This window comes from Cucurbita moschata, unplaced genomic scaffold (genome assembly GCF_002738365.1).
Source record: "Cucurbita moschata cultivar Rifu unplaced genomic scaffold, Cmos_1.0 Cmo_Scf00041, whole genome shotgun sequence".
NCBI classification, from domain to species: domain Eukaryota; kingdom Viridiplantae; phylum Streptophyta; class Magnoliopsida; order Cucurbitales; family Cucurbitaceae; genus Cucurbita; species Cucurbita moschata.
Genome location: NW_019268557.1, coordinates 721,486 through 734,626, shown reverse-complemented (window position 1 = coordinate 734,626; position 13,141 = coordinate 721,486). Strand labels below are relative to the sequence as shown.

Sequence of the window (13,141 nt, the reverse complement as noted above, 5' to 3'; positions counted from 1 at the left end):
TTTTTTTTTTTTTTTTTTTTTTTTTTTTTGTTCTTTTTGACTTTTGAGAGAATCTCCTTTTATAAAACCCTTTCACATCTGAAGTAACATGGATTGGATCGTGACATTACTGGATTAGACAGAAAAATTATGTTTAATCAGCTTTAATTCTTTAATTTAATCGCCCATTTGAATTTTCCTTAGTGGAGTAGATATGGTTCCTTGTTTTTATATTTTATTCTCTATTTTTCATTTTTTTTTAAATATTACGTCATGCATACGAACATTTTAGTTCACTAATTAAAGCATATATTTCCATTCTAGATATTAAAACAAATAAATAAAGATATTATAAATATATAAATAATTAAAATGTCTCGTATTTACTTCTTAGAGTGAAAATATATAAATAAATCAAGACTACTTATCTTAAAAATCTTAATAATTAATTATTAAGATAAATGTGACTAAAATTATCATATTAAAAAAATACTTTATCTTTCTAAAAAATGGGAATAATTTGCCCATCGCTATTCTTGCTTATCTTCGAATACAATTTTCTTTAAATGTCAACAATATCAAGCGAATTTGCGTCATATTCACGCTTATTTAAATTAGTTAAATCATCTTTTTTGAAGTAAACGTGATCTTATTCAAGTTTCTCTTTTAAATTGGTAAAATTTTATTCTAATTGAACAAATCAAACAAAATTTATTTGACTCGATACATAATTAGTTTAGAAAATTTAGAGAGGATCATTCATCCCTCTTGAATGTTCTAAAAAATACAGTCCAATCATCCCTCTTGAATGTTCTAAAAAATACAGTCCAATAATAATAATAATAATAAACCATCATTATTTCGAGAATTTCTATGAGTTTTCAATATTATGATGTCATAGTCTTATAATTATTTAATCCATTTGTATGAGCGAGCTTTGAGGAATATAATACTTATGACGTAGGCAACACCTACTCATGAAGTCATACTATTTTTCTAATACTCCTAGTTTTTTAAAATATTTTTTCATAAATTTATTATTACGTGAGTAAGATTAGAATTACGTCTTTTAACTCGTTAAATGATATAATTTAACGGAGAATTAGAATATAAATCGTTAAAAAAACATGTTGGAAGATATAGAAATATGTTTGAATGTGTATGAAAGGAGAAAGTTCTGTTGATAAATGGGGTTGGAAAGCAAGTGTAAATAAAGCCTCATTTCTTGATAGTGTAAAATGGAACACTCTTTTTTCTTGTAATTAATTAAAAAGGCAGCAGCAATTTTAGTGGTCAAAAGTGCATATCTCAACTACTAACAATACCAATTATTTATTTAATTAAATAAAATAGCCATTTGACTAGTGGATGGAATTATGTGCTCCCTTTGTGTCTTGAATTCATCAATTTTACTTTTATTTTATAAATACTAAATAATATGTTTATTCCATTTAATATTATCTTTTTATTTAAAACATTATAAATTTAAATGTTTGATGCCTACAAGAATTTATCAAAAAACCAAAAAATATATATTTTTTAATAATAAAAATTGAATCTAAAATATTAAAACTCAATAAATAAATAAAAATTATAGCTTGAGCCATTAAAATTTATTTTAATAATATTAAAAAAAAAATAGCATTTAAAAGGAGCTATCAACTTTAGCACAAGTGTTGAAGAAATTTTTTTAGTAAACCCAAAAAGTCCATTCAATTGCATACAAAGGCATGTATTAAAATTTGGGAGTACTTTTATCCAACATTAAAATAAATAAATAAATAAATAAACAAATAAAAAGATGAATTAAAGGTAACAAAAAGCCAGCTAGGTTTGGTCCGAAGACAAACCAGCTTTTTAACCTTTGAATTTTCAAATATAATTGGTGTTTTTCTGACCAAGTCAAACCTAGGTGGGCTGCCTTGTCACAATGTCAAACACATTGTCCGATGCCCCCACTATATTATGTTTCCCAACATTTTCTTCTTATTTACTTTATTAAATTAAATTACACATCTAAATCCATACATTCATACGTATAACACACATACATTAAAATTAATTTCAACCACTCGACATAGGATAAACATACGGAACCTTTACAATCACATTTAATCCAATGTCGACTATACCTATATATATAATAAAACTGTTTTTTTTATTTATTATTTTCTGTGTGTTATTTTGAAATTCAAATACCAACCCACTAATTATAATTTATTCTTAGCATTAAATTTAAGTGATATAGAATTAAGAATATAGAGAATATATGGTCAATATATATATATATACTGAAGACTGAACGTATATATTCTAAATCACATTATTCTCTTTGTTTAATAATTGATTATATTAGATGTTATAAAGGTAAAATTTATAGGTTAAAAAATATGTTTTTTAAATGTTAAATACATAAAATGTTGTTTTAAAATAACTATAATAAATGAACAAAATGTAATTTAAACCAATTAAATATATAATTTTAAATTCTGAAAAAATTATTGAAATAAAAATAGTAGGCACGTTCTGTCGTTTTGGAGAGGCGTGTAAGGAAAGCGGCAGCGGAAAAAGGCTCGTTAATTTGCCGACATGTAGTTTCATCCACGGTCAAATGACGGTGCCAGTTGGGGCACGTGTAACTCTCAAACTCCATTTTCCCTCAGTTTTTTTTTTTTTTTTTTTTTTTTTTTTTTTTTTTTTTTTTTTTTTTTTTTTTTTTTTTTTTTTTTTTTTTTTTTTTTTCCTTTTTCCCAAATCAAAAGTTTGAATTATTGACCAAAGACTCGATTTAAAGCCCCTCGTGACTGACTATTACGCATGCCACCCTCATCCACTCGCTCTCCTACGACGTATAACTCACGCGCTACCTTCCTCTTCTGTAATTGTGCCTTTGACCTTTTCAAACTCAAAACTTTCTCCTTTATTCTCCTTTTATCATTTTACATTAAATTACAAAATTATATTTTAATTTTTAAACTTTAAAATTAGTCTAAAAATATTATTACAATTTTTTTATTTATGAATGATATTGTAAATATTTCTTTTAATTGAAATGAACAATAAAAAATAATTTTAATACTTTATAACAACATTCATATTCATTTATCCATACCTAATTAATAATATTTGTTACTGTTTAAAAAGCTTTGAAAATATCGATTGGTCCAGCCTTCTAATTTAGGAATTTGCTGACATATTAAAGATATTTAATTTTTTTTTTGTAAGTTAATATTTTTTTAAAAAAAATATTTATAAAATTGAAATATAGCGTTTAAGTAATACTCAATCATTATCAAACATGCTTAAATTATTAAGATATGAAAAAATATATTTAAATTATATATAGAAAAAGGTCAACTATGTTTTTCTTTAAATGAGCCAAATAATATTAATGAAATAAAAAGAGAGAAATTTATTTGTTTTGAAGTTATTAAGTGAGTTTAAAGTGCGATTCCTCTACATAGGCCTTCTTAGGCGTAATAAAAATTAATTAGTCTTAATTAAATAGCCCTTAATACACCAAACTTTATTTTTCATATCTCTACTCATTAAAATTAAAAATTATTACTATTAATAAAAATCGCATATAATAAACTCAAAATAATATGCATATAAATTACATTGTGTGTAATAATTAATTTTGTTAACCTAATTTAAAATTTTGAACTACTAATGTGCAATAATTTTAATATTTATTGATATATTAGCAGAGGTTAAAGATTATGATCCATAATACTCTAATTAAAATTAATTAATTTGACTAAACATTATTTTTTTGTTTTCGAAAATGAATATATTTTCAAGACCTTAATAATAAGAAGAAGAAGAATGTAATTTTAATTAATTTATTAATAATAGAGTCCAGTTCGTCAAAGGTCTTTATAGAATGATTATTATTGCTAGTCTAATTCAAACCTAAACACTTTTCGTTTTCTAGTTTATTTATATATTTATATTTATATATATAAGAAGAAGACGATCGAACCCTGAAGCCTGGACCAAAACCCTCAACACCATAGCTTCTTCTTCGTCTTCGTCTTCTTCTTGTTATACGTCGTCGTTTTGGATCTTCTTGTTCTTCTTCTGTCTGATTCCATGTCAGATGAAATGTTTAAAGATCTATTTTTGTCGAGCCCTTTTGGATACGGTGGGTTGGGTGATTCAGAAACAGGCTTGGATGAGTACGAGTCTCTAGCCAGAGCTTTTGAGCTGTCCTCGGATTACTCGAATGAAATTTCGGGGACTCCCATGAATTCCTCCGCTTCCTTCTCCTCCTCTGATGCTGGAGCTGACGAGGATGATTCCCTCAAAGACAAGGATAAGCAGATCAAAGACATGGATGACGGCGGAGAGAGCTCCAAGACCGCGTATGTCTTTTTTTTTTTTTTTTTTTTTAATTAAATTTGAAGGGTTTAGTTTTTTATTTTCATTTTTGGTGGGTGGGTGTTCTTACCAACAGGGCTAAATCAAAGAAGAAAGTAGAGAAGAAAGAGAGAGAGCCCAGAGTTGCTTTCATGACCAAGAGCGAGGTCGATCATCTTGAAGATGGGTATCGATGGAGAAAATATGGACAGAAGGCTGTCAAGAACAGCGCTTATCCTAGGTTTGATTTTCAAATCCCAGTATCAAATCCAGTTCTTCAAAACTTAAATTAAATTTTGGGTCCAGAGTTAATTTTAAAAATTAAATTTTGGGTCGAAGGTTAATTTTAAAATTATCGTAAATTTATAAGTACTGTATTTGCAGGAGCTATTACAGATGCACGACACAGAAATGTGGAGTGAAGAAACGGGTGGAGAGATCGTATGAAGATCCATCCATAGTAATTACGACGTACGAAGGGCAACACAATCACCCAATTCCCGCGACGCTAAGGGGGAACCTGTCGGCAGCGAGCGGCGCGTTTCCGCCGTCCATGTTGGCACCAATGCCGGTGGTCGGTGGCGTGAGGTATCTTCCACAGCTGATGAACAACACTTCCGTCAACAACAACCAGGCCGTCGGAGGTGGTGAGTCCGTTTATTCACAAAGCAGCAGCTTCAATTATCCTTATAACGGACGGCAACAAGACTACGGGCTTCTGCAGGACATTTTTCCGACGGCGCCGCCGTTCTTGAACCGACAACCATGAATGAGGTTTTGATGACAATCTCGTGTCGTGTAAATATGGTCTGATTATCGTTGTTGGGATAAACATAAAAACTGGCAAGATCGATCTTGCATGCATTTTACATACAACAATGGCGCCGTTTGGATTTGGCGTTGTGATCAGAGATAGAAATTAAAGTTTTGACATTTGGCTCTGATGTAGGGTTTTCAATATTATTATTATCGTTATTATTTATGGCTCTAGTTGAGTTTCATTTTATTTATTTATTTTCTTCAAATTTTTTTTTAAATTTAATTAAATGGAGGCGTGCGAATTTCTTTTTAATAATTAATTAATTGATAGGGGGTGACAAAAAATCTCGTGGATCGGGTCGGGTCTTTGCTCCCACCCATGTGAATTGGAGCCATGGTTGGTGATGGGGAATAATGTTCTTTTTAAACGATTGAATTGAATTCTCCGTCTTTGACTCGATTTTTGGGGATTTTTTTTTAAATTTTATTCATTTGTTTAATAAAAAGCCATTTTTTTCCTGTTGGATTCTGATTATTATTATTTTTTGCGTAGACGATTTAATTGTGTTATTATATATATATATATATATATATATATATATATATATATATTAATTATAGGATGATGATAAATTATTTAGTTATTTGATGTAATAAATAGAGAAGTATTAATTTTCTCTTTCCTTTGACATAGTTTAAGATCTAGGGATATGTATTGATTATCAATTAATTTCTAGATTAAAAGTAATTAAGTGATGGAGATAAAAAATAAAAAATAAAAAAATTATTGAAGTTAATAATTAAATCTTTTTTTTTTTAATGATGAAAACAAAAAAGTTGTGACAAAAAGGTGGGTTAGCTTTTAATATTAAAATATTAATTTCCCATAATTTAATAATAAAGAGCTTATTTTTTCTGATAAGAATATTAAAGAGCCTTAAATGATTAGTTATTCCCTAAATCTTAGATATCTAGCTATGGGTAAGTGGTTACAACATTTCTTGTTTCTTCTCATAGATGGCCATATTAATTTTTTATTAACAAATAAAATTGGATAAAATTCAATAAATGTGCAAAAAAAATTCCGTTTAAATTATTATAAGATGTTGTAATTCACGTTACATTAAAGTTTAGGGTTATGGTGTTTCTTTAATGTATTTTAAGACTTTTTTATTTACTTTAATGCTACATTTACATGAGGGCTAATTAAAGTAATAGAATATAAAAATTACCATTTTGAAATGTGTTATGGAAGGTCTAAAGTTTTAATTTTGAAGCTTAGTTATATTTGTAATATCAGTAGTTAAATATTTTTTTTGCAATTTTATGTAGTTTAGGCTGCATGTTTATAATTATTCAAGCGTGACATAATGAATATCACTCTAGTATTATTGACTTAAAGAGTTTTTTTTATCAATATGATTACTTATAAGAATTTTTTTTTTAAATTAACGTCAAATTATTATTATTATTATTATTATTATTTTTGGAGGGCAGCCTAAGAATTAATGAATACAGTACCCAAAAAAGGTTAATCAAAATATAGTTTGATTAGATGGGCATTAATGTGTATTATTAATTTTTGGGAAAAATATTTTATTATTTTTTCCCTACGCAATTAATGCAGCTTATTTGTTATTTTAGTGGCGTCTAAATGAACGGTGCAATAATTGTTGATAAATGTATAATTCCTAGAATAATGTCTTTATAAAATAATAATAAGAAATTTTAAATTATATTATTTTCATTTTGATATATGAATATTTAAATATGTGAGATAACGTGTTAGTATTGACATGATGTTGAATACGATTATTAAGTCAAAAAAATAAAATTATTTAAACATATATTAAAATTAAAGAACTAAATTAGAGGAAACAATAACTTTAAAATATTTTATTTTTTTACATAATTTTTAAAACTATTCGGGCAATTTTTCGCCCTCTTCCTACTTCACTGCGAGGGCTTTTTTTAGAAACGTCAAAAAAAAAAAAAAAAAAAAACGAAAAAACAAATTCGCTCATAAATTACGTTTTTAATCCATTGTCACTTTCTTCGCGAACGTGCGTTCTTGGCTTGTATGGTAGTAACTTAATTCTTAATCTGTAGCCGGAAAAAAAAAAAAGGAACGCCGGCGAGCTTTGTGAAATAGGAAGTATTATAAAACTTATCAACTGTATAAATTGTCGTTGGAGCGGAACCACATCGGGATTGGTGATCACAAGATCTGAGGAAGAGTGAAAACAACAAAAGACCCACTGCAGAACTACCGTCGCAACAACAACAATTACGACCCATCATCGACTTCTCTTTACTCAATCTTGAAGCAAAGACATTCCCTTCTTTTTCTATATCACTGGGGAGTGTTGGATCTTTGCCCCACTAGCCAACTAGGGTTTGTTCTTTTGTTTTGTTTCTCTCTAATTTTATCCTGGATGTGCTAGGCTCTAGTTTCTGCATCTGATTACGCTTGTGTATTCGTGGTATGTGGCATTCTCGATCTGCATTTCCATTTCTTGGTCTCTTATGAATTTTGTTGCTATGTTTGTTGCTTGGAGTTTGGGGTTTTGTATAATTCTATTTCAGGCGATGGGTTCCTTTTTTGATCAATTTGATTTTGGCAGGTTTTAACAGGGATCTCGAATGGAGGATTCGGAGGGAATCAAGCCTGGCCTGGTACAATTTCTCGCCCTGCAACTGTCTTTAATTACTTCGTTATTTACTAGATTAATCGAAGGAACTTTGAGTTTGTTATTTCCGGGTGCTGCTTAGTTGTGTAATTGTCCATGTATGGTACAGTTGTAATTAATATTATCGGACGGGGAAGTATTTATTGTGTCTTTGGATTGAGTTGGTGGCGATAATAATGGTTGACAATTTGATGTCATAGCTTCGACTTTTTGATTATTGGGAAGTCTCCGCTTAATTTCTTCATATCTCGAATGAAATCAATGTATTTATATCGATCTTGGGGTGAAAATTAGTTTAGATGCCCAATGCAGAAACAACTAATTATGGAAACACTGCAAACTACGCAACATGAACATGCTCTGAAATAAATCCTCATCCTCTCCATATGTTTATGTTGATGTGTTTTTTTTTATCCGCCACTTGCTTTTGTTAGTGATATCAGAAGCTATTGTTCTGTTTCAGGTTTCCTTTTTGTTGGGCGTGATTCCAGTTTTTGTTGCCTGGGTATATTCAGAGTTTCTAGAGTATCAGAAGGCTCGACTTCTTTCTAAAGTGTGAGTAATTTTCTTCGATGCACGCCATGGACGATGATATAAGTTAGTTCATTCATTCTTGAAAAGGCTGAGCTGGAACTTAGTTATTTCTTTGCTCGGCCAATGCATTTGTCAGATCTGCTACTTTTATCAAGTCTTCTGGTCATGGGTCTCTGAACTTGTTGCTTTCTTTGATTCCAGTCATTCAGACATTAATCTTGTTGAATTGGGTGAGGAGAAAGGAGATAAAGTTAAAGATGATGAGGCTGCTTTGCTGGAAGGAGGCCTTGCAAGATCAGCCTCGGCAAAGTTGCATAGTTCATCAATTAAAACAAACTTAATCAGGTTATTTTCTATTTCCTGATATATTTCTTTACCTCTTTCTCTCACACACCCTTCAAATACCATCCTTACTTCTCAAACTTTATAACTTAGGTTTTTGACATTAGATGAGTCCTTCTTGCTGGAAAATCGGGCTACATTGAGAGCAATGTAAGTTGTTAATTTAGCATTTGGCAGGTAGGGACACAAAAACTTGTAGCTTACAGTCACATACTCGTCGACCATTGTTTGTAGATCTGAATTTGGGGCAATTCTTGTGTACTTCTACGTATGTGACCGCACAAATATATTGGGAGATTCTAAGAAGGTGCTTGAACTTGATCTTATCTCTTGTCCAATGGCTACCTGTATTTGGATTTTGATTATAATTCATTCTATGTGGCAATCTAAATATTGTTCTGATAGTTTGAGTTTGAGAAGTGCACCGTGTCTTTATTACACTGGTGTAGTGATGTAAGCTTCTCTGCTTTATATTTTCCAACTTCCATAAACTTGGACTAAATGTTATGCAAAAGCTCTTTCGGATTAATTATCAGGGTTTGGCTTTCCAATTCTTTCTTGGCCCTTCCTAGATTGTCTCCTCCCTTCCATCCTGCCTTTTTTCTGTACTTGATGCACATATATTTGCACTATACACAATTAAATAGGGACTTGATTTCAACCACTTGTTTTTGCTACATATCCATATAACTGATAGATTTCTCACATTACCATGTTTCTTAGAGAATAAGAAGGGAAACAATCATACTTACTGATAGATGCTCTTGAATCTCGATGGAATTTAGTTTAGTCAGCTAACTATCGATGGTTTTTTCTTGAGCAGAATTACAATCGGGATCTCTTCCTCTTTCTTTACATCCTTCTCATCATTGTTTCTGCAATGACGTCTTTGAAGAAACACAATGATAAATCAGCATTTTCTGGAAAGGCGATACTTTACCTAAATCGACATCAAACAGAGGAATGGAAAGGGTGGATGCAGGCAAGTTCTCTACAATGAAGATATGACCCGTTAACAAATTACCTTAAGAAACCTTGGGTGCAAGTTTAATTAATAAGTGTGAGGGGCCGATGCTTTTTGTCATTTCTTTAGCAGTTGTAGCTGTCAAAAGATGTATTTCTTGCCTTAACTGAAGATGTTTTCATATCTCTTATGTACAATGCTTAACCTTTATTAGATAATTTTAAATGTAGTGTTGGGATCTTCTTGGTCAAGACGTTAAGGGACAGGTATATATTGAAGAGAGATTTCCACGTGATGGAAAAAAATGATATATTCCAAAGAGAAGTTACCATCTGATTTAATTTAATTGATTCTTTGTACTAATTGCAGGACTTAGAGCTTCCATATTTGTTTGATTTTAAGTAACCTTGTCTCTGGGCAATTCTAGCCCGTGCTTGTTGCTCTCTTTTGGATTAATTGTACATATCAATCAGTTTATTGTGCTTCTCAACATTGTGATTGCCTTCACACATTTTTTGGTTTTTGCAGGTTCTATTTTTAATGTACCATTATTTTGCTGCGACGGAAATTTATAATGCCATACGGGTATTTATTGCTGCTTATGTGTGGATGACTGGATTTGGAAACTTCTCCTACTATTATATTCGAAAGGATTTTAGCTTGGCACGCTTTGCTCAGGTGTTTTCCCTCTCTCTCTCTCTTTTATTTTGATAGAAATAACCAGCGCTGCATAATTGTTTCACCCTTCAAGTTTTTCTAGAATTTCTACCCTGAACTTCCAGGATACCAGCAGTGCTCGACTTTTTCTAATTGTTGATGCAGATGATGTGGCGACTAAATTTCTTTGTCGCTTTTTGCTGTATTATTCTTTCCAATGACTACATGCTGTACTACATCTGTCCGATGCATACACTTTTTACTCTCATGGTGTATGGAGCTCTTGGAATTTTTAACAAGTACAATGAGATAAGATCAGTGATGATTGCAAAGATCCTTGCTTGCTTCCTTGTGGTTATTGCAGTCTGGGAAATTCCTGGAGTTTTTGACATCATCTGGAGTCCATTTACATTCCTTTTAGGTTGGTTTTTTTTTTTTTCATTTTTCCTCCAACAGATGAAGGTAATAATTTGATAGACATCAAGTGGAAAACTGTTCTGAACGTAGTTCCTGTTTTTCTTTTTAAAATTATTTCGAGAAAGGTGTGATTGAATAACTTGCAAAAATTGATGTTTGCACTCATTGAAATTTCTATCCGTAAGTCCGTGATTTTGAAAAGAACGACAACCTCATTCTTAAAAGAAAGGGAGAAAAGAATCTAAAATATGTTATTTATGAGAATACATCCAAAACACGTTTTCCCTTTCCATATATGGCTGGGTTAACTGGTCATTTTCGTGCTTTAGTGTAATTTTATCTAGTGAATTGTGCAACTTATGGAATATGGTTAATTTTGGTGATTCCAAGACAAGTTTATTTGCGAAGTTCTCCTTTATCTGCGTATCTGATAATGTGAAGTATAATGATTCTTTTTCTGTTCTTTTTATTGACAGGGTATACTGATCCTGCAAAAGTTGATCTTCCCAAACTGCACGAGTGGCATTTTAGATCTGGTCTAGATCGCTATATATGGATCATCGGCATGATATATGCATACTATCACCCCAATGTAAATTAGTAAACGTTTGATGACATCAGAGTTTCATGGATCTTGCTGTCTTGGTCCTTCAGGTACTGAATTTTGAATTTTCTCAATTTCCAGGTTGAAAAATGGATGGAGAAATTGGAGGAAGCTGAAGCAAGGAAGAGAATTTCGGTCAAGACAAGCATTGTTACTGTTTCTGTTATAGTAAGTGGCATAATTTGGAGTGCTTTTATCTGCTTAGTTTTGATAATCTGTTTTCATACTTTCAGTACAATTGATCTTATTCTAATTTCCATGATTAGGCTGGTTATATGTGGTACGAGTACATTTACAAGCTGGACAAAGTGACTTACAATAAATATCATCCCTACACATCGTGGATTCCTATAACGTGAGTATTGAACATCTTATATTTACATCAATCAATATTATAGTCTTTTTTATCCTCCCACACGATGGCTGGCAAATACGAAATTTGGGTGCACTGAAATTGCAACTATCTTAATGTTTCGTTTGCTTTCTGTGGTTCCAGTGTTTACATTTGCTTACGAAACTTTACTCAGCAATTGCGAAGCTACTCTTTGACCCTCTTTGCGTATGTATTTTCTCGTTTGTCAACTATAAAGCTCAGATTCAATTGCGTTAATCCTCATTTTGCATGTTTTATTTGATCATTGTGTTGTTAGGTGGCTTGGCAAGATAACGTTGGAGACCTATATTTCACAGTTCCATATATGGTTGAGGTATATTAAGATCATTGTATAACTACTCAATCATTTACTTTTTTTTACCAAAGTCTAATCTTCATTAAAACCTGGAAGATAAGAATTGTTCTTACATCGTGCTGCCTTCAACTCGCATTTGTTAATAAATTCTTAATTTTAAGCATTTAAGAAGTTACTACCATACTGCTGAAACCATCCTTAGTTTTTTTTTTTTTTTTTTTTTTTCCTCTAAAAATCAACTTGTTCCATGGATAAATATTCTTTTTGGTTTTAGAAAATGTACGTGATGATTTTTAGGGTTTATTATGCAAATAGTTTATTGTACTTGCAGTCTAATTTATGCTTGTGGCGTACAGATCGAATGTGTCTAATGGACAGCCAAAGTGGCTTCTCTCAATCATCCCAGAATACCCGATGCTCAACTTCATGCTTACAACTGCCATCTATGTCATAGTAAGAACATTCGCAGTCTAAAATCTTCGAGGGCCTTGCTTAACACTCGCGATCGATCTTGCATTATCTATACCTTTTCTGTTTTGCAGGTGTCCCTCCGGATTTTTGAATTAACCAATACACTGAAATCAACCTTTGTACCTACAAAAGATAATAGACGGTTGCTGCATAATCTCCTTGCTGGAGCTGCAATTTCTGTATGTTTATATTGCATCTCGCTGGTCATTCTTCTCATCCCTCATTAAATGGTAAGTCCATTTTCTACAATGAGACGAATCCAGAAGGCTTGTAATTTTGATTATCACATCATCAATATTTAGAGTATAAAGATTGCAATAATTTTGATTACCACATCATCGTATGTCTCATAGTCAGCAAAGATTAAATAATTTGCTTGCCAGCTGATTGTGATGTGGGAGGGACTCAAGAACTGTTAATTAATTCTACAGCCGAGTGGTGAAGCAAGACTAAAGATAGATATAGAAAGGAATTATGTTGAACCTCTGCTTTTCGACCACTAGGGAAGACTTCTGGAGGGTTGCTATTGCTTCCAGACAGAGATTATGAAGACAAGAACTCAGGTGGTTGAGGGGAAACACCCCCCCCCCCCCCCCCCCCCCCCCCCCCCCCCCCCCCCCCCCCCCCCCCCCCCCCCCCCCCCCCCCCCCCCCCCCCCCCCCCCCCCCCCCCC

General features: G+C 31.8%; 2 protein-coding genes across 2 annotated transcripts; both read left to right on the top strand.

Annotated features, from left to right (window-relative positions):
* The first annotated feature begins 3,974 nt into the window (after nt 1-3,974).
* LOC111433209 (probable WRKY transcription factor 71) lies at nt 3,975-5,351 on the top strand. Its single transcript, XM_023070179.1, has 3 exons — nt 3,975-4,346; nt 4,439-4,582; nt 4,726-5,351. The coding sequence occupies exons 1-3, from the start codon at nt 4,075-4,077 to the stop codon at nt 5,108-5,110; spliced, it is 801 nt and encodes a 266-aa protein (XP_022925947.1). The 5' UTR covers nt 3,975-4,074; the 3' UTR covers nt 5,111-5,351.
* A 1,813-nt stretch (nt 5,352-7,164) lies between these two features.
* Nucleotides 7,165-12,818, top strand: LOC111433270 (protein REDUCED WALL ACETYLATION 3). Its single transcript, XM_023070264.1, has 16 exons — nt 7,165-7,583; nt 7,725-7,776; nt 8,254-8,345; nt 8,526-8,669; nt 8,760-8,816; nt 8,901-8,973; nt 9,490-9,648; nt 10,159-10,308; nt 10,453-10,708; nt 11,181-11,296; nt 11,390-11,476; nt 11,575-11,663; nt 11,805-11,867; nt 11,959-12,015; nt 12,354-12,450; nt 12,540-12,818. Exons 2-16 carry the CDS (start codon nt 7,744-7,746, stop codon nt 12,693-12,695), a joined length of 1,629 nt encoding a protein of 542 aa, XP_022926032.1. The 5' UTR covers nt 7,165-7,583; nt 7,725-7,743; the 3' UTR covers nt 12,696-12,818.
* Nucleotides 12,819-13,141: the final 323 nt, after the last annotated feature.